Source organism: Cornus florida, unplaced genomic scaffold, assembly GCF_030987335.1.
Source record: "Cornus florida cultivar Cherokee Brave unplaced genomic scaffold, ASM3098733v1 CherokeeBrave_3.0.0_Hap2_Chr01, whole genome shotgun sequence".
Lineage (NCBI taxonomy): Eukaryota > Viridiplantae > Streptophyta > Magnoliopsida > Cornales > Cornaceae > Cornus > Cornus florida.
In genome coordinates, this window is record NW_026775571.1 from 18,170,703 (window position 1) to 18,189,873 (window position 19,171).

Genomic DNA, 19,171 nt, shown 5'->3' on the forward strand with positions numbered 1-19,171 from the left:
AGTCTAGAATCCACGCATTCACTGGCAATGAGAGCCGAGTCCAGAATCTGTCTACCCCCAATAAAGGCATTCTGAGACTCAGAAACAACTCCATCAAGCACCTCCCTCAGCCTAAGCGCAAGGACTTTCGCAATGATCTTATAGATACACCCAATCAGACTAATTGGTCTAAAGTCCTTGACATTAGAAGCACCACCCTTCTTAGGAATAAGGGCAATAAAAGATGCGTTCAGTGATTTCTCAAATCTCCCCGTGGAATGAAACTCATGAAAAGTGCTCATAATCTCAAGCCTAACCACCTCCAACTTTCCAGTAAAAATCTCATAGTAAAACCATCGGGGCCTGAAGCCTTATCGCCATTACAACTCTTGAGAGCCTTCAGCACCTCCTCCTCCGAAAAAGGAACCTCTAGCCCATCCCATTCCGCACCTCCTCCTCTGTAGACAGGACCGTACCATCCACACACAGACGCCCAATATGGTTGCCTCCTATGAGCATTAGCAGTTCTATGAAAAAACTTGGTATTACGATCCCCCTCTTTTCCATAATTGAATCATTTCAATAAAAATGCAACAAGAACAGTCACAAAGCATAAAAACACAACCATGATGTCCGGCACCATCATGCCTTTCATCATTGAATGCCATAGTTTCCTCTCACTTCTTAAATCAAGATCTTAAATTTCAATTGTGCTATCTGAACAAGGGTTTTGAGGTCATACATGGTGAAGACTTCCACTAATAAATGCTATAATCTTGTGGTGGAGGCTACCATTCGTGATAGTTTCCAGATTATGATGGAGGCCCCTAGAAGCCAAAAAGACTTGCGACGACCCTATGCACAAGTGATGAGCAATTTTGCCTGGATTAAGCAATGATTCAGATATACCAACTTTTGCTTTTCATCTACAACCACATTTCATGTTGAGAAATATGACTATGTTGCTTGCAGGAGTAGCACATGATGAAGACAATGACCACACCGAAGCACTAAGATGAATGAAAGAAGATGATTGTTGAAGTAGCAGAATTGGAGCCATTTTGAGTTCTTATAGACCCATTTTTTGACCCTTGTATGCAATTAATAGGTTAATTGCAGATAACCCCCTATAATATTTATTTTTTGCATTTAACCTCTATCTAAGTTTGAGGGTAAAACCATCATTATATAAATTAAAAAATAAAAACGTGTGCGTGCACGTGACTAGAATGTTAGTTTTTAACGAAACAATAATGGATAGGGCAAGTTGCAAGCGTCATGCGTAATATGGGGGTCATCTACCAAAAAATTAGTGGAAGTGGTTAGTGCAAAAAATGGATGGTATAAGGGAGTTTTCGGACCCAAAAAAAGAAGAGAATAATAATTGCTATTAAAAATGGATGAAGTTTTACTTATCAGAGGAAAACAAAACAAAACAATGGATGAAGTTTTTAAAAAAAAAAATTCAAGCAAATGCAGAAATACCCCCAATATTGCCTCTAACAGGGCTCGAACACTCAACCTCCCTTTTGGGGAGGAGAAATCATACCATTTCGGCTAATTCCCATTGGTAATAATTGCTATTAAGTTCAACCAAAAAAAGTAAAATTTAGGACGCAAAAAAAAGGGGGTTCAAAGATATAAAGATCTTCCACTAAAGATTTTCTTCAAATTATTGACAAAACAAAACCAATGGCATAACTATGGAGGGGAGATGTGAAATAAATATTAAGGAGCAACAATGAATTTCATCAGGTAAAACTAAGAACACTTTATGAAGGTTTTAACAAAAGTTTATGAAATCCACATAGATGTATGAAAGATGGACATAAACAGAATTGAGGAGGACAATGGCTCAAGTGGGTAAGTCAGCATCAGGCCTAAGGTTCGACTCCTCTTGGGTGCAAACAATTCCTAAAAGGAGGGTGTGTGAGTGTCAACTAGGAAAAAAAAGAAAAAATAATAGAGGACAAAATGCTGATTAAACATAAGCACGAATGAGAATGAAGTAACAACATAAACAACAATGAAGGAAATACAGTATAAATAAAAGATATTGCTGAATAATAAATCTCACCATCATGATCAAAAACCACCTGCATGAAAAAGAATTCAACATAAGCGACAGCACAATTTAATAGTGCCAGTGGAAAAGGTGAAAAATCGAAATATTCAAATAGCATTTAGCAGTTGACTTTAGATGGGACAAATAACAAAGAGAGTTATAATGACCCATAGCAATTTTATTAATATATTATTTTTTTCCTAAATGAAGGATTGTATAAATATAAACAATATAGTACAAAGACAAATAGTAAGGGCATACCCTCACTTATAAACCAGTACTCTCCCTATCTAGAGCAAGTAAAAACAGAACTAACTAGCAAAATAAGATTACAAGATATCCTGAAATTTAACCCCCATTACATCAAGTACCGCCCATAGAATACACTTAGCTAGCTCCATTGAATCCATAGTTGTTAAAAGCACCAAAGGCGCGAGCCCGAGGCCCAGGGCGCCTACAGGCGCAAGTCATGCGCCTGAAAGGGACTAAGTCGTGGCCCTTTGCACAAGCGCGCGCCTTTACGGCAGAGGCGCAAGGCGCCAGGCGTACCAAAGGCACGCCTTCTTTAACCTCATCTTTTTATTTGTTATTTGTTATTTTTTTATTATTTGTTATTTGTTTATTATTTGTTAGGTGTTTATTGTTACTGTTTTGGACAACTTTACAAAATGAAAAACAATAAAATAAAAGGAAAAGCAAAAGGAAAGTGATTTGAAGCAAAGAGAAAGACAGAGGGCTAGGGCTTGCGATCTGCTGAGTGCTGACTGCTGACTGCTCCTTCTCTTCTTCTTCTCTCCTCCTTCTCTTCTTCTTCTCTCCTTCTCTCTTCTTTGGCAGATCTCCTTCTTTTCTCTCTTCTTTTCTTTCTTCTTCTTCTTCTTTTTCTTCTTCTTCTCTTCTTTTCTCTCTCTTTTTTTCTCTCTTCTTCTTCTTCTTCTTCTTCTTCTTCTTCTTTTCTCTCTTCTTTTCTCTCTTTTTCTTCTTCTCTCTTCTTTGGTGGAATTATTCTCTCTTCTTTTCTCTCTCTTTCTTCTTCTTCTTCTTCTTCTTCTTCTTCTTCTCCAAAACTTATTTAAGTTTGGCATTTAAAATTTAATTTTCCAACTTACAGATTTTTTAATCCTAGTGTTTTGGTTTCAATTTTCATTTAATCCTTTATCTCCTTTGTGATCAATTTGAATCTAATTTCATTGGTCTTTTTTCTGATTATGAAGATCTCAGCCTTGCTAGGATTGCTATTTATATAATTGTTGTGTTCCAAGTGTATAGATATTATATATAGTACGATAAAATCATAAAAACAGTACTGATGAACAATAAGGAAAATTACAAAGTCTTTTTTTTTTTTTATGAAATCTGCGTCTTCTTTTTCTTTTTTTTTTATGAACTGAACTGGAAGTTTTGAACTGGACTGCAGTCACTGCACAGCTCTGTATTTTTTAAAAAAAAAAATTGAAATGTTAATATTGCTTTGAAATTGAAATCTGGTTTTGCTAATTGACATGAAATCTAGTTTTGCTAATAGAAATTAGTATATTTTGCTAATTGAAATCTGGTTTATTTTGTTACAACACCTTTATGTTGAATATTGAACTTAAGTAATTGATTTAGTTTACTTTTGCATCTTTATATATACTATTGCATCGTTATTGGGTGGTTTTTTTTTTTCATCGTGCACCTTGCTTCAGTCGGGCGCGCGCCTTGCCTTGCACCTCAGGCTCCAGGAGGCCTTTGCACTTTTGTGCACCTTGAGCCTTTAACTACTATGATTGAATCTCTACACTTGTGATTATGCCATCTCTCATTTCTTTCAACCCAAATGAAATATAACACAGCGATAAATAAAATCCGAGCCATTTTGCTGCCCTTCCCTTGAAATTTTTGATATAACACCATTAGCAAATTTTGAACCTCATAAACCCTCTGCAAATTCTACTTATCAAAAAAAAAAAAAAAAAATATCCCTCTGCAAATTCCAAGCACAAGTATCAGAAATGTAATTCCAAACTTGCCATGTATACTCACAGCTACAGAAGAGATGATCCAAGGACTCTACATTTCTATAACAAATGCAGCATCTAGAAGCAAGATAGAAGCCTCTTTTTTGCAGAAAAGAATGAGTGAGTATTGCATTCTGCATAACCAATACTGAATGTGTAGACCAGCTAGGTCTGCCCCCACTCCAACATAAACCAGACCAGCATACACTACTTGATTTGTAACTCTGCAAACCTCCCAAGCTGCCTTGAAACTAAAATTAGTCTTCCATCTGATTTGATCCCCTCCCTCATATATCTTCTGATCATGAAAAACCTGCATCAATTCCTGTGTAGTATTCATCAAATGGACATCATCCCACTGTCCATCTGTTATGAACTCATTCAAGTTGATCTTCTTATTTCTGCTAAGATATCCCAACACCCTATGATTAAATAGATTAACCAAACACTTTCCTTCACACCATGGATCCAAAAAAACCTTAATCTTCTGAACATTTTCAATCCTATACCTGCAACTGTCTTTGATGATGTCTCTGACTGCTACTATGCTTTTCCAAATTGATGAGTATGACTCCCTAGTAACCACATTCCAAAAGGAGGCATTTCTCAGGTACATCTGTTTGAACCAAGCCACCCAAATTCTGTCTTTGGACAGCGAAAAATCCCAAGCAAGACAACATTTAGAATTTTATTAATATATTAGAGAAGATTATATTTTAATAAACAATTAGTAAATTTGGATACATTGATTTGTGGGTTTAAATGTGATTTTTTTTAAATAAAGTTTAACCATGTGAGAAATCAGGAGAAAATTTGGGGGCTTCCAGTTTTTTGTAAACTATTATGCACTGGCAAATAGATCCAGTGCCTTGGTGAATGGATCCAACAGCCTGATTATGGGCAGATCCAGCATTTTTGTGGAGGATCCAGCTGGTGTTTCTAGTGGTGGATGATTCAACATTTTGGTAGGTGGAACTAACAAGTATAAAAGCCAGAATGATCCAAGTTAAGAACTTGGATCGATATTCGATCAAACTGTTGACGAACGTCTCAGAAAACTTGTGTTTTTCTGCACCAACTTAATTACTAAACAATGTAATACTATAGAAATCCTTACACCACAGTCACAATCTTCGGGATTCACAATGATCAAATTTAAAACTAGAAACAAAAGCAAGAAGAAGAGAGAAAGAGAGACGATCAGGAAAGAAGAGAGAGGAGTGAAGAGCAAAGGAGGACAAGAGAGAGGAAAAAGTGCTTGGTTAAAGAATCAATCGATTTTAAACTAGTAGTCAGGTAGGTTAATACATGCCTCTTATTCAGAACATCTTATTTCATGAATTTTATTGTTAAACTAGAATATATCTTCTGCACCATGTTAATTTTCTTGTTCAAATTTTTTTCAAGTGAGATTTCTAACTTTGATTATATATTAGGGTAAAGTGCAAAAAACTCCCCTGTACTGTTGGCCAAAATGCAATTAACCCTCCTGAAGATCCAAAAATGCAATTAACCCCCTGAACTATACATTTTTGTTGCAGATAGCCCCATTTGGCGATGCTCCGGTTGGATCTCACTGGTAAAATAGCATGTGCGGTCACGTGACATAAAAATTATAACTTACTGACTATAATGCCCTTGCAAACATGAAAATACTCTATTGCCCCTTATAGTAACCATTACACCCAAACCCCTCTTTAAATAACTTACACCCAAACACAACCTTGTGTACACCCAAATACGCCCTTACACACACCTATATACACTGTTCATCTTCTTCAAAAGGCATACTTTGATATAAAAAATTTAACAAAAAAAAAAAAAAAAAAAAAAAAAACAACAAAATGAACCCTCTATTTGGGTTGTTGTGGAAATCGTTTACCGACTATACACATATATGTCTTGCTTTCTGACAAATTAAAAATATATATATTTGCCAAAATGATCTCTGGGTCTGTTGTGCTTTGTGTTGACATATATATATATATATATATATATATATATATATATACACACACACATACATACATTTATGTATCATGTATATATAGATGCCCTCTTTCTCTGTGTCTCTTTCATCAAATTTGTTAGCTATTGTATAGACGAACAAGAGCCCAATTGTTTAGAATCCTAATTTCATAATATCCAAAAACTGAATCCCTAAATCAACTCACTCGTGCAGGAAAAAAAAAAAAAAAAAATCAAACTCACTACTCTCAATATCGGTTCGTGCTGGAATCGAGAGAACCCCAAAAACCGCACCATGATCCTCGTCACCAGGGTGGCCGGAACCACCACGGCTGAGGCGCACGCGAATCGAGGGAGTCCAAAAATCGCACCCAACAACACGGATGCGTAGAACATCTTTGATTTTCTCTCTCTCTCGTCTGCCATGGATGCTTCTTCATGTTTGATTTTCTCTCTTTAGTTTGCCATGGTTGATGTTTTTTATTTGCTCTCTCTGCTCTCTTCTTTCCATCTCTCTCTACGTTTACCTTTGTGGTTTAGTTTTTGTATGGTAAATAATAAATATAGCATATATAAGTACCGGTCGATAGTATTGAGACTTGAGTTTTAGTCTTTAAGTTGAAACGGCGTAGTTTGTAAAAAGGGCAAATTGGTCTTTTACTTTTTTCAACATCAGAAACTAACGTAATGGGGTTAAATGCAACAAAAACATAGTTCAGGGGGATATCTTGTAGTTCAAGGGGGTTTCTTGCAAAACCCCAATAGTTCAGGGATTTTTTTTGCACTTTACCCAATGTATTATGTAGACCCTAAAACATGTATAATGAAAATCATGAGAAGTGATATTTTGAAACATGATCAAGAAACTAGTTATGTGAAACAATTCTATGATGATTCTAACACTGGTGCACGAACATGGCAATCTTTGATGCGAACATGATGATCTTGGATGCATGCAATCAATGAAAAATGTGGGGTCACATGCCCAATTTCAAGGCAACCCACTAAAGTAGCAAGATGGAATCCTTAGGTGAAGGGCCTCAAGTGCCAAAAGGTAAGACCGGGTTTATGAGATATGTAAATATATTCCTTCACTGAAAGGCCCTAAATTTGTAGTTTGAGGTAATTATCAGTCAGTGCAAGCCCTTAAATTGTTTTTATTTTGATATTATGTAATCAAAAGTCAAGACGGGACCTTGTGACAAACAGTTCAGGTTTTTTTAATAAGTAGAAGATGCATCACACTTAATATGGTGGAGATTCCAAGTGGGCTATGCTAGGTCGAAATTGAAGATCACTTGTTAAAGAGAGAATTTTAGTTGAGGTCATTGCTGATTCCTCTGGGTCGGGGCCTTGTCAAGGAGTCAAACTACAGATAGGGGTCAGTGTACCTAGTCTCAAACATGTCAGGGTCTCCGCACGCTCGAAAAGAGTCTTCCTTTGGTGTGTGGTAGAGTCGACTTGTAGCATGTAAGGGAGAGCAAGGCAATATTCAAGCCAACATGGCAGCCTCAGAGGTCAAGCTATGTGTACCTACAGCGGTCTAATAGGATGCAACCATGTGCACTAATGTTGTCCAATTGAGACGCAATAGGGGCGGCTTTGCAACTATAGGGGTGACTGCTGTGGCAAATGGCAATAGGGTTGCACTAAAGCGATCAGCTTCCAAACAAGCTTCACAACAATTCAATGGGATGCCTCCATCCACCAAAGAGACTATAGCGTGTGCAATAGCTGCATATGGTAGGCGTGATCAAATATGGCATTGTCATGTTATATACAAAGAAGTCAAGTGATATCTCGTTTTAAGCCAGGTAAAGGTGAGTGCAAAGAGGTCATCTCAACACATCGTAGACTTCAGCCACCAAACCAAGTACTTCCTGGTATCCCAGAGAGTTGTGGCATGTCTGCATACTCCGACGTGGCTACATCTAGCCTCCAAAACTTAAAATATATATATATATATATAAATATATATATATATATATATATATATATATATAACGCTTCATTTTAATGAAAAGCTTCCACTGCTTCAAAATTTTGGTAAGTTCTAAATTCTAATTATTTCCTAAATTTTCACTTCAAAGTTAAATCTGATATAAAATTAGCATTTGATGATAGATTTACAAATGTTGTTCATGGGAAATTTGATGGATTTTCCAATATAACGTTTTGCCAAGTGTTTTCGAAATTTCTTAAAGGGGAATCATATTTGCATTATTTTTTTCTTTTTTGATAAGTAAGAATTAAATAAAAAGGCGTTCAAAAGGGGAACGCGTCCCTTATACAAAATTGGAACTGGGGTCTAAGAACCCAAAGAATCCAAAAAAATGATTAAATCATTGGAAGAGGAGCAAGAACACCTATTCACATAACTGAAAAGAGAGCGAATAATATGAAGTTTCAGCGTCGCCGTGGACGACTCTTTCCCTTTGAACATTCTGCTTTTCCTCTTCTTCCAAATGCACCACCATACGCAATGTGGGAATCATATTTGCATTATTACAACTATAGAGATAATATTTTTTGTAATCTACATGTTACAGAAGAAGTTTTTTTTTTTTTTTAATATTTTAGATTTTTCTAAATTTTAACTGGTATACGGCTACAACTCAATTTAACTGTCAGGGGCTCAAGTCCTCTAATTGTCAAAAACATAAGTCTAAGAAAAGTATCCAGTCAAAAAATCAGAGAATAAAAAAGACAAAAAGTGCATCAAGTTTTACGTTTTTCATTTTCGCATGAGCAAATGCATGTGTGCACATACACAGAGTAAGAGAGAAAAAGGTTCATACCGCCACATGTGAAGGGATAAATTCTAGAACATCAATTATCTGCAAGATAAATATATTTGTACATATCAGTAATGCCTCAAAGGTCCAAAAACCACAAACGAAACAGATCTAGGAGCAACCAATCCACAATAATGAACCATGCAAATTAAGGCTTACACTGAAAGAATACAAGATCAGCTGTATATTGTGAAACATGTAGTTAGCTGTGTTAGAAGATAATATAAAAACTATCTGTTGGTGGATCTGATTGCATTTCTGAGACTGTACTACTTTGGTTTCTAACATCAACTTAAATGGTCATTGTCTGATACGGATCTACAATGAGATCCATCCTTATTCTATGATGTCTAGCTAAGAAGATAATTTCTATGTAACCTTTTAAAAACAGAGCCACCAATCATTATTGCACTGGCCAATATATTTTCCAACATAAGGATTAAATTCATGACAGTAAATCAAGATTAATGTACCAATACCGTATAATTGGAATAAGAATTCTATTACATGGTTTGAAACTTCACGTCGGCTTATACCTTAAATCACTCGAAAGCTAGATTCTTCTCACTGAATTACTGGTAATGTAAGAGAGAAATACAAAAAAGAGGCCATATCATGCACCAATTTTTAAAAAAATGACTCAACTCAATTCAATAAAATCCTTTTTTTTTTTTTCAGTTATTTGGGGTTGGCTACATAAATGATGTTTCACTATTTTTCTCTAAGCAAGCCAAAACCTCAGTGAAACGACATACAATCATATCTTTATTACTATCTCAACCTATGTTGGTTGTGGTCTTCAGTCTTCCTCTACCTGTCATTGCCTTCAATGTGGACCATATCACTCCACACAAGTGCAATTATTGGTCCTTGATGCATGTAGTCAAACCATCATAATCAATTTTCATTTATTTTATGCCCAACTGGTACTACTCAAACCCTCTCATGAATCTGTTTATTTCTAATACTATCATTTCTTTTCTTATCACACATCTATCCTCACATTCATATTTCTACCATGCCTATTTTATGAATGGGATATGACATTACCACTATATCTTTCTCTACTTGCGCTCCACTTGAACTTTTTAATAAATGAAATGACAAAATTAGCCAGCAAAAGTAGAATATAACTATTGCTAGCAAGCTTAGCAATACCTTCTGGAACAATCGTGGAGTGTGAATATCAGCTCCCATTATGAATATGTTGTTTCTTAGCCTCCAACAGCTCTCCCAATAAAGAATGGCTGATCTAATGGTTGTTTTATAAAAATCACCTTCCAATTTTGTGGTTTACAACGATCACACAATATGCCACACACCTCCACTTAACTCATCTCACTTTAATTCTATGTTTAACTTGTCTCCAAATTCTCTCCTTTGTGCAAGCCAACGTTGGATTTTTTGGTACCTTTTGACACTCTATTTACTACATCTCTACTTGTGTATCAAATTTCACTGAAGTTACTTTCCATACGAAAATTGACACACACCTATTTTTTGAGCTAAACCTACTTCCTAAGAAAACATCCACGTTATACAATATAAGAAGCTCAAGTCCCTGAACATATAATATCATAGAATCAACAATGGCATGTGAAAAAAAATAATAATAATAATCAGTTTCAGGTCATTGTTCTATATACATATATACACAAACAAACATATACGCGCCCACACTAGAAGCAAGGAAAAGTAAAAACAGTAAAATTATTTTTAAAAAACTAAAAAAAACAAGACTTACCAGAGATAAAGCTGTAAATACAGTTAAGACCCAATCTCCATTGCCATCAGCATGTGAGAGAAACCCATGATGCAACCTTGCTGTGTGACACAGTAAAAATGAAAACAATCATTACGTTAGTCAGGACCATAAATAGCTAGGCACCAGTGACGCATAACAAAGCTTACTAAATTTAGCAGATAGCCAAAGCATGGCAATGTTGTTTCTTCCATGTGGTTCTCTACTAGAAATGGAGCAATGAGACAAACCACTGCAGTGACTGTCTCCAGGTAAAAACTTGTCTAATCAAAAAATTACAACAATCGGAAAAACTCATATATCTCTTGAATGATTGGCTATACAAATCCTACGTTGATGGCCATACTACAGATTGTTAAAATGTATATGGGTGTATTTTGGAGTGTTTCTTATAAGACCATGTTGGTCACTTTGTTGTGATATAAAATAGTTATATATAATAGCAGTGAGAGGTTGAAAAACCCTCTCAGGAAATTTCCCCAAAACCCTGTTCTCCTCCTCCTCCTCCTCCTTGTATCACAATTTCAACATGGTATCAGAGCAGGATTTCGGTCAGAGACACCGTCGATCGCCATCTTCATCATTGTCAATCGTCATCGCCAGTAAAGTATACAACCATCATCAACATCGTACAAAGATTCTTCAGATCATCATCATGTGGCTTCCATCAAAGGTCATTGTCATCAAGCTGTTGATTGTCATCATCGCCATGTTGTTGTCGTCGTCGTCATCATGTTTTTGATCATCGTTGGGTGGCAGTCATGTGGTGATAGCTGTCATCGTATGGTTGTGTAGCTCCCATTGTTGTTACTTGTCAAAAAAAAAGTGTAGTTCCCATTGTTGTTGAAGAAAACTTCTACGGCTAGGGTTATCAAACAAAGTCCGACCTGAATGATAAGCCACTTTATCCACAACCAAACTAAAGGATGAGTTCTTTTCAGGCAAGGGAGACTGACGTAGGACAGCGTACAGAATATTTCTGGTACAGATTGACGAGCTTGCTTTGCCTCGCAAAAACCTATTTGTGATAGGAAACGGCCCAAAGATTAATACTTACTAGCTTTGCTTGTGGCTCATGTCAATTTTTTGGCTGAACCATCGTTTTAGGGACAATTGTGTTTTTCAGTGCTATAGGGGAACTGTTGAATATTTCAGAATTTTTTGTTAGGGGGCTGAACGGATTCGGATTCTTCTATTTTTGGCATTTATCTTAGTTTAGTGATTAGGTTTTATCTCCTATTTACGCGTCCAGAATATAAAAAAAAAAAACGATCGAGGGCCCTAAGGCGCAAAAGAAGTCAAATCTATCATCTCCTCAGGAGAACATCATTTTTTTTTTTTTTTGATAAGTAAGATTTCATAAAAGGCATTCAAATGGGGAGCGCTCCCAAAGGAACAAAAGATGATTACATCAACACTATAACTTTAAGCTATCTACAAAATCCAAAAGATGATCCATAGAAGTACAATCCCGCTCATATACCCAAAAGAATAAAGAAGATAGAATATTGTATTTAAGTAACCAAATAGGAGCTTCTCTCCCTCTCCCTCAAAGGCCCTCCTATTCCTCTCACGCCACAAACCCCACTAAATACATAGGGGAGTAGCCCTCCAAGCATCTCTGACTCAGTTCTCCACCATACACCCGTTCCAAGCCTCTAGCATGTCAACCGTGGATTCTGGAAACACCCAAAAAAGACTAAACGCCATCAAAAACATAGACCAAACATCCCTTGCCACCGAGCAATGAAGGAGTAGATGGTTCACGAATTCACCCGACCTCTTGCACATACAGCACCAATTAACCACAATCTAGCGTCTCCTTCTAAGGTTGTCAAGAGTAAGACTCTTTAAGGATCTTATAAGAAAGAACCCTATTATGAGCAACTGATCGTGCTGAGCCTTAACCATATCAGGTACCTACACCTTTCATATTCACTTTAAAGTGGGGAACTTAGGAGTGAAAGCCTCACTGATGATGACAGTTGGGAGAGATCTTCAAGAAAAAATAACAATGAGAACATGGCATCAACATTTAATGTCCAGGTGACTCAAAAGATATTAAGGCATCATTCATAACCTAAAGCAAGGATATGGGCTGGTCAATCTACCAATCGTTATGATTTTGAGAAAAAAATAGAACAATAATTTTCTAAAATACAATATACGTAAATATCACATCATAATCAGATTTTTGTTTTCAAATTAATTTGCTGATTGTTCATACTTTATCCCTTCTGTTATGTCATGACTCATGAGTCCATTAAACAGAATGAGGTCGTTTGCAAAGGTAGCAAGATTTCCATGACTATATGCCGGAGGTGAGTCCAGTGCTTTGCTAGCGCCAGAGACAGGAGGATTATGTTTTTGAGGATAGGGGTATTTGGTAGAGGCGACATGCATTGCAGGCATGTCTTGTAGGATGTTTAACAAGCCAGTGAGATCGACAGAGAAAATAGCAGAGTGGGTGCTTCTAAAGCTTGGAGAATGGACAGTGGGGTGCCGTGGGGGTGCCAAAGCTGCCGGACAGTCGGCTATTATTTCAGTTGCAGACGCATGCAGAGGTGATTAAAATTCTGATGGACAGTGGGGTGCCGTGCCAAAGCTGCCGCACAGTCGGCTATTATTTCAGTTGCGGTCGCATGCAGAGGTGATTAAAATTCTGATGGAGGGGAAGAGATCGTGGGGCAAAGCAACCTTAAAACTGGATGCTTGGTGTTTTAGGGGTTGGTTGTTCTGGCATTCTAAAGGGGACAGAGGAGCACCGACTGTTAGTGTATATGATAACCCTCCATGTGTGGTGCGATTCCCTATTCTGAACTATTGGAGATGCAATTGTGGAATTTAAAATGACTGAGGCTGATGAGACGAGATGCTACAAAGGTTACGACCACTATTAGAGAAGGTGTCCAGATTCTGGAATTTGTATAGGTGGAAGATGGCAGTAATGGCAGAGCGACTCCTGAAACTAGCGCCGACAGTGGCATCTCTAGCTAGATGGGATGAGCAAGATCTTAATTCGAAAGACTAATGAAGGATCATAGCGAAACTCTTAGCCAATCGTCTAAGGAGAGTTCTCGACGGGGTTATCTTGGAATCTCAAAATGCTTTTGTGGGTGGGCGCCAGATTCTGGATTCTGTTTTGATTGCCAGTGAGTGCATTGAGGCTAGGGTGAGAAGTGGTGTTCCGGGGGTTGTGGGCAAACTGGATATTGAGAAGGCATACAATCATGTTTGTTGGAATTTTTTGATGTACCTGATGAAGAGAATGGCTTTGGTCACAAATGGAGGTTGTGGATCTTTTTTTAGCATTTCAACAGCTCGTTTCTCTGTCCTTGTGAATAGCTCCCCAGCAGGCTTTTTTTCCAGCTCTCGAGGCTTACGTCAGGGGGACCCTCTTTCCCCTTTTTTATTTATTTTCATCATGGAGACTTTTAGGAGATTGGTGAGGAGGGCGGAAGTGCTCAGTTTTTTTCAGGGATTTTGAGTGGTTAGAGCGTCCAATCAGTTAGTTGTTTCTCACCTGCTTTTTGCAGACGACACTATTGTCTTTTGTGATGCCAAAGTTGAACAGCTGAGGTACTTCAGATGCGTTTTGGTTTATTTCCAAGTTGTTTCTGGGCTAAATATTACCATTGGGAAAAGTGAGATCGTCCCGGTAGGGGTGGTGGAGGAGATTCATGCTTTAGCTGATATCTTAGGTTGTGGTGTTGGCTCGTTTCCGATCTCTTACTTGGGACTCCCTTTGGGAACCCCTTCGAGGTGTATTTCTATTTGGGATCCGATCGTTGAACAGTTTGGGAGGAGACTTTCAGGTTGGAACAAACAGTACTTGTCAAAAGGGGGGAGGGTTACGCTTATGAAAAGCACCCTTTCTAATCTTCCGACCTTCTTCATGTCTCTTATCCCGATGCCTTTGACAGTTGTTTGAAGACTTGAAGTGATTCAGAAGAAGTTTTTGTGGGGAGGTTTGGGTGATGAATTCAAGTACCACTTAGTTTGCTGGGAGAGGGTGTGTACCCCCATCAAAAAGGGGGGTTTGGGAATCCGAAGGTTGGATGTGTTCAATAAGTTAGGTAACTGGCTTTGGAGATTTGGGAACGAGAGGCCCAAGCTGTAGAGACAGGTTGTTTACTGTCATCACAGGAAGGGTGATGAAGGGTGGCAGTCTAGGAAGTCGAGAGGGCCGGCAGGTATGGGTTCTTGGAAGTTGATCCAAAGGGGCTGGGATGAGTTTTCAAAACATATTCAGTTCAAAGTTAGGAGTGGAAGGAATGTTACGTTCTGGGAGGACAGATGGTGTGGGGATTTAGCTTTGTCTCACACATAGTTGTTAAAGGCTCAAGGCGCATAAAAGCGCAAATGCCTCCTGGAGCCTGAGGCGCAAGGCGAGGCGCGCGCCCGACTGAAGTAAGGCGCACGTTGAAAAAAAATAAAACAAAACCCACCCAATAAAGAATTAAAGATGCAATAGTATATATAAAGATGCAATAATGTTTGGATGCTACATTAATTGATAGAAAATTTGAGTTCATCTTGCAAAAATCACATGGATGTGCTATTATTACCTTTAAGTCAAATCAAATCTAAATTTCATTAAGCACGAATAAAACATTTTTGCAAGCTGCAAACACCATGATTGGATGCATTAAATAGAAATTATGAATTTATCTTGCAAAAAACCACAAGGATCAAGGATGTGCTATATTTCCAAATCAAATCAATCTAATTTTCTATGAGCACCATGATTAATTCTATTTTTCAAACCATTTTTGGGGAAGTGATTGATTGATTAGGTATATCTCTATTATCTGTTTTAATGAGTAAACAAAATCAATCAAGCGCATCACCAAACAAATGCAAGGCAGTAATGCACTAATCTATAGAAACAACAACTAAGCCACAAAAACCCTCAAAAAAACCAGAGGACCAACATCATCTAGATTCTAGACAAGCATAAAAATAAATTAGAAAATCTGCCAAAAGCAAAAGGAAAGAACTCAAAGAACTGAAAGAAGAAAGAGCCGAGAGAAAAAATAAAATAAAATAAAATAAAATAAATAAATAAATAAATAAATATATATATATATATCTGACATTCTGACGAGAGAAGAGAAAAAGAAGAGAAGAAGAAAAGGAGTAAAAAAAAAAAAAAAAAATCTGACAAGAAAATCTGACGAGATTTGGAGAGAAGAGAAGAAGAAGAGAGAGAAGGAGAGAGCCGAGAGAAGAAGAAAAGAGAAAAAAAAAAATCTGACATTCTGACGAGAGAAGAAGAAGAGAGAGAAGGAGGAGAGAAGAAGAAGAGAAGAAGAAAAGAGTAAAAAAAAAATCTGACGAGATTCGGAGAGAAGAGAAGAAGAAGAGAGAGAAGGAGAGAAGAAGAAGAGGAGAGAAGAAGGAGAGAGAGAGAAGGAGAACTTACCGGCAGATCCGAGAGCTTCGCAGATATCGCCTTTGCTGCCGGCAGATCTGTCTCTTCTTTCCACTTTTGCTTTTGGTTTTCTTTTTATTTTTTTGTTTTGTAACTTGTAAGATTTGTAATAAATAAATAAAAAGTAATAATAAACAATACAAAACCAAAAAAGTAACAAAACAATTAAAAAAATTCCCTTTTTCAGGCAGGCACGCCTTTTGAGCGCCTGTCGCCTTGCGCCTATTATACAAAGGCGGCCGCCCTATTCAACCTCAGCGCCTTAAGCCATTGGAGGCGACATGGTGGCGCCTTGCGCCTCAGGCGCGCACCTCCGGCGCCTTTAACAACTATGGTCTCACAGGTTTCTTCGGCTCTTTAGGATTGCTGTCAATAGGCATGCTGTGGTTGTTGACCTTTATCGACTCAATAATGGGAGGGTGACTTGAGATGTGCATGTGTAGTTCCGTAGACAGTTTAATGATTGGGAAATCTTGGAGATTACGGACTTCCTAGCCTTGATTTATCGCCAAGTGGTGACTGGGGTGGGCAGGGATGAAATGGTGTGGAAGGGCACATCCAAAGGGATATTTGAGGTTAGGTCCTTCTATTGTGATCTAATGGAGCGTTCTGGCCCCACTTTCCCATGGAAAGCTGTTTAGAGGACGAAAGCTCCATTGAAAGTGGCATTTTTTTCGTGGACTACTGCCCTGGGAAGTATCCTTACTCTTGACAACCTTAGAAGGAGGCGTCACATTATGGTGAACTGGTGCTACATGTGTAAGAAGTCAGGTGAATCCGTGAACCATCTTCTCCTTCATTGCTCGGTGGCAAGGGATGTTTGGTCTATGTTGAGACTTGGAAATGGTGTATAGTGGAGAGCCGAGTCAAAGATGCTTAGAGGGCTACTCCCCTTTGTATTTGGTGGGGTCTGTGGTGTGAGAGGAATAGGAAATCCATTGAGGGAGAGGAGTCTCCTATTTGGTCTCTTAAATTCAATATTTCTATCTACTTTATTCTTTTCGGTTAATGGGAGCGATTGTAACTCTATAGATTGTCTTTTGGACTTTGTGGATAACTTAAAGTTATAGTGCCGCCTTGGTCGGTTTTGTTTCCTCTAGGAGCGCTCCCCTTTTGAGATCCTTTCTTCAATATAATCTTACTTATCAAAAAGAGAAAAAAAAATTATTCGAGGGAGGAGAAGGTGAATAGAAAGGGACAAAGAGTTGCCGGCACGAAGTTTCAGAGTACCAGAGCTTAGAGAGGGTTCAAATCAAGGGTCAAGGAAGGTGGTCTGAGCAGGCGCCTGGGACACGTGGGGCAGGGAGACAAAAGGTATGGCCATGTGGTGAAGCAAAAGTTAATGGTAATACGTGGAAGGGGACAACTGTGGGAAGTCATGCAAGCCAAGCATTGGCAATCATATGGGTCATGTGATGGTAGCAGATGATTTTCAAAAAACAATGGACCGAGCACTGAAATTCAATATAGGTCTCAGCCTCTTATCCTAGGCCCAAAAGAAGAGGGTTGGGAAGCGCAGAGCAGGGAGACAAAAGGTATGGCCACGTGTTGAAGCAAGAGCTAATGGTAATCAGTGGAAGGGGACAGCTATGGACAGTCATGCAAGCCAAGGATTGGCTAATCGTGCTAGATCACGTGATGGTAGCAAAGGATTTTCACACAAAAATGGGTCAGGCATTAAAATTCATAATAGGTTTGGGCCTCTTATCCTAGGCCCAAACAAAGAGGGTTGGGTTGCTAAAGATGGCTTATTGATCATGGACCATTGTTATAAATCTAAACAAAAGGAGGCTAACCCAAAATCAAAACACGAATTGGGAGATAACAAGAGGACGGGCTGGGCCTTTAAAGACTCAGATTAGTGTGACCAAGGAGAACTAAACACAGCCCAAGAGTGGGAGCAATACCGAGGGCCAAGCCCAAGTTTCGCAATGCAGGAAAAGGACATGGGTCAAAAAACAGAAATGGATCACTTCGACTAAACCCAATCCAACACATCCTAATGAACACGTCAGTGAGCCTAATTTTAAACCCAACTAACACCAACCCAGCAACTTCACTTCTTCTGGGTTTCGTATGATGAGTATGGGAGTTGGACTGATGATCACCAAGGTGGTTCCGACATGGATCACCACCAACGAAATCAATCATCAGAGGGATGAAAAGGTTTGGCAGATGTGAACAGTGAGCTGGGTGTGATCACTATTTGTGTTGGGCAAGAGATTCAACTGAAATTTCGGTCAGACCAAGCGGCAGCTCTTGTGGCAGATTTACACTTTCACAGTGGGTCGGGATCAGTGGATCAGTCAAGGTAGGTACAACAGTGGGTTATTGTTTGTTGAATGCAAGACAGAGGGCTGATTGTGAGGCGTGGGATAGCTTGAACCAAAGGGATGGGGTGGGCTCCTCTTCAGTTTGGAAATCTTCAGATGGGTTTGAAAAGGAGGAGGATGCAGAGTTCCCAGCCAATCCTTTTGACTGCTCTTGGGATGTCGTGTTGCGGGAGGAGTATGCAGAGTGTTGGGGGTAGTGCATACCACTATACCAGCCCCTAGGAGTGGTGGGGCCTGAGGGAACTTGTCAACTTGATGATTCTATTGATGGTCCCGATGAAATCCAAGAGGCGGCCTGGTTGATGGAAAATATCGGAGAGGTGAGTAAAGATTTGGGATTAACCTACGATGGGAATAGAGAGAGGGTGATGGAGTTGTTTCAATCTATTGATGGGGAGTGACAAGTGGTTAGGAGGAGGAGGGGTTCTTTATCAAGAGGGGAGAGGGAGCTTCGTAGTCTCATTTTCTGTAAAGGGGGGGTGAAGAAGGAGAGAGGGAGAGAGAGGGAAGAAGAGGGGGTGGGAATTCCATAATATCCACATAAAGCAATGGGTAATGTCTTGGAATGACCGGGGTCTAAATGACTTGGATGAGCATAAAATGGTGAAACTATCCTTGAAGAAGTGTTGTGCTCAGTTCGTGTGTTTGCAATAGTCAAAGCTTGCTTCCTCTTCAGATGGGATTGTTCGGAGTTTGTGGGGTGGGAGATTTGTAGAGTGGGAGGCATTGGATGTGGTTGGTTATGCCGGAGGCATCCTCGTTACGTGGGATAAGAGGTGGGTCTCTGTTAAAATAGTCAGATTAGGACATAAATGTAATTAGTTTACCCCACAGG

General features: G+C 38.7%; 1 protein-coding gene across 2 annotated transcripts in view; it reads right to left on the reverse strand.

Moving 5' to 3' along the window:
• Window positions 1-19,171, reverse strand: part of LOC132293285 (uncharacterized) — a 90,370-nt gene that overhangs the window by 62,225 nt on the left and 8,974 nt on the right. For both annotated transcript variants that reach the window (XM_059790720.1, XM_059790712.1), the window contains exons 4-6: window positions 10,552-10,631; window positions 8,811-8,849; window positions 2,057-2,075 (exon numbers count right to left, since the gene is read on the reverse strand). In XM_059790720.1, coding sequence (XP_059646703.1) covers window positions 2,057-2,075; window positions 8,811-8,849; window positions 10,552-10,631 — 138 coding nt within the window. The remainder of the gene's footprint in view (window positions 1-2,056; window positions 2,076-8,810; window positions 8,850-10,551; window positions 10,632-19,171) is intronic.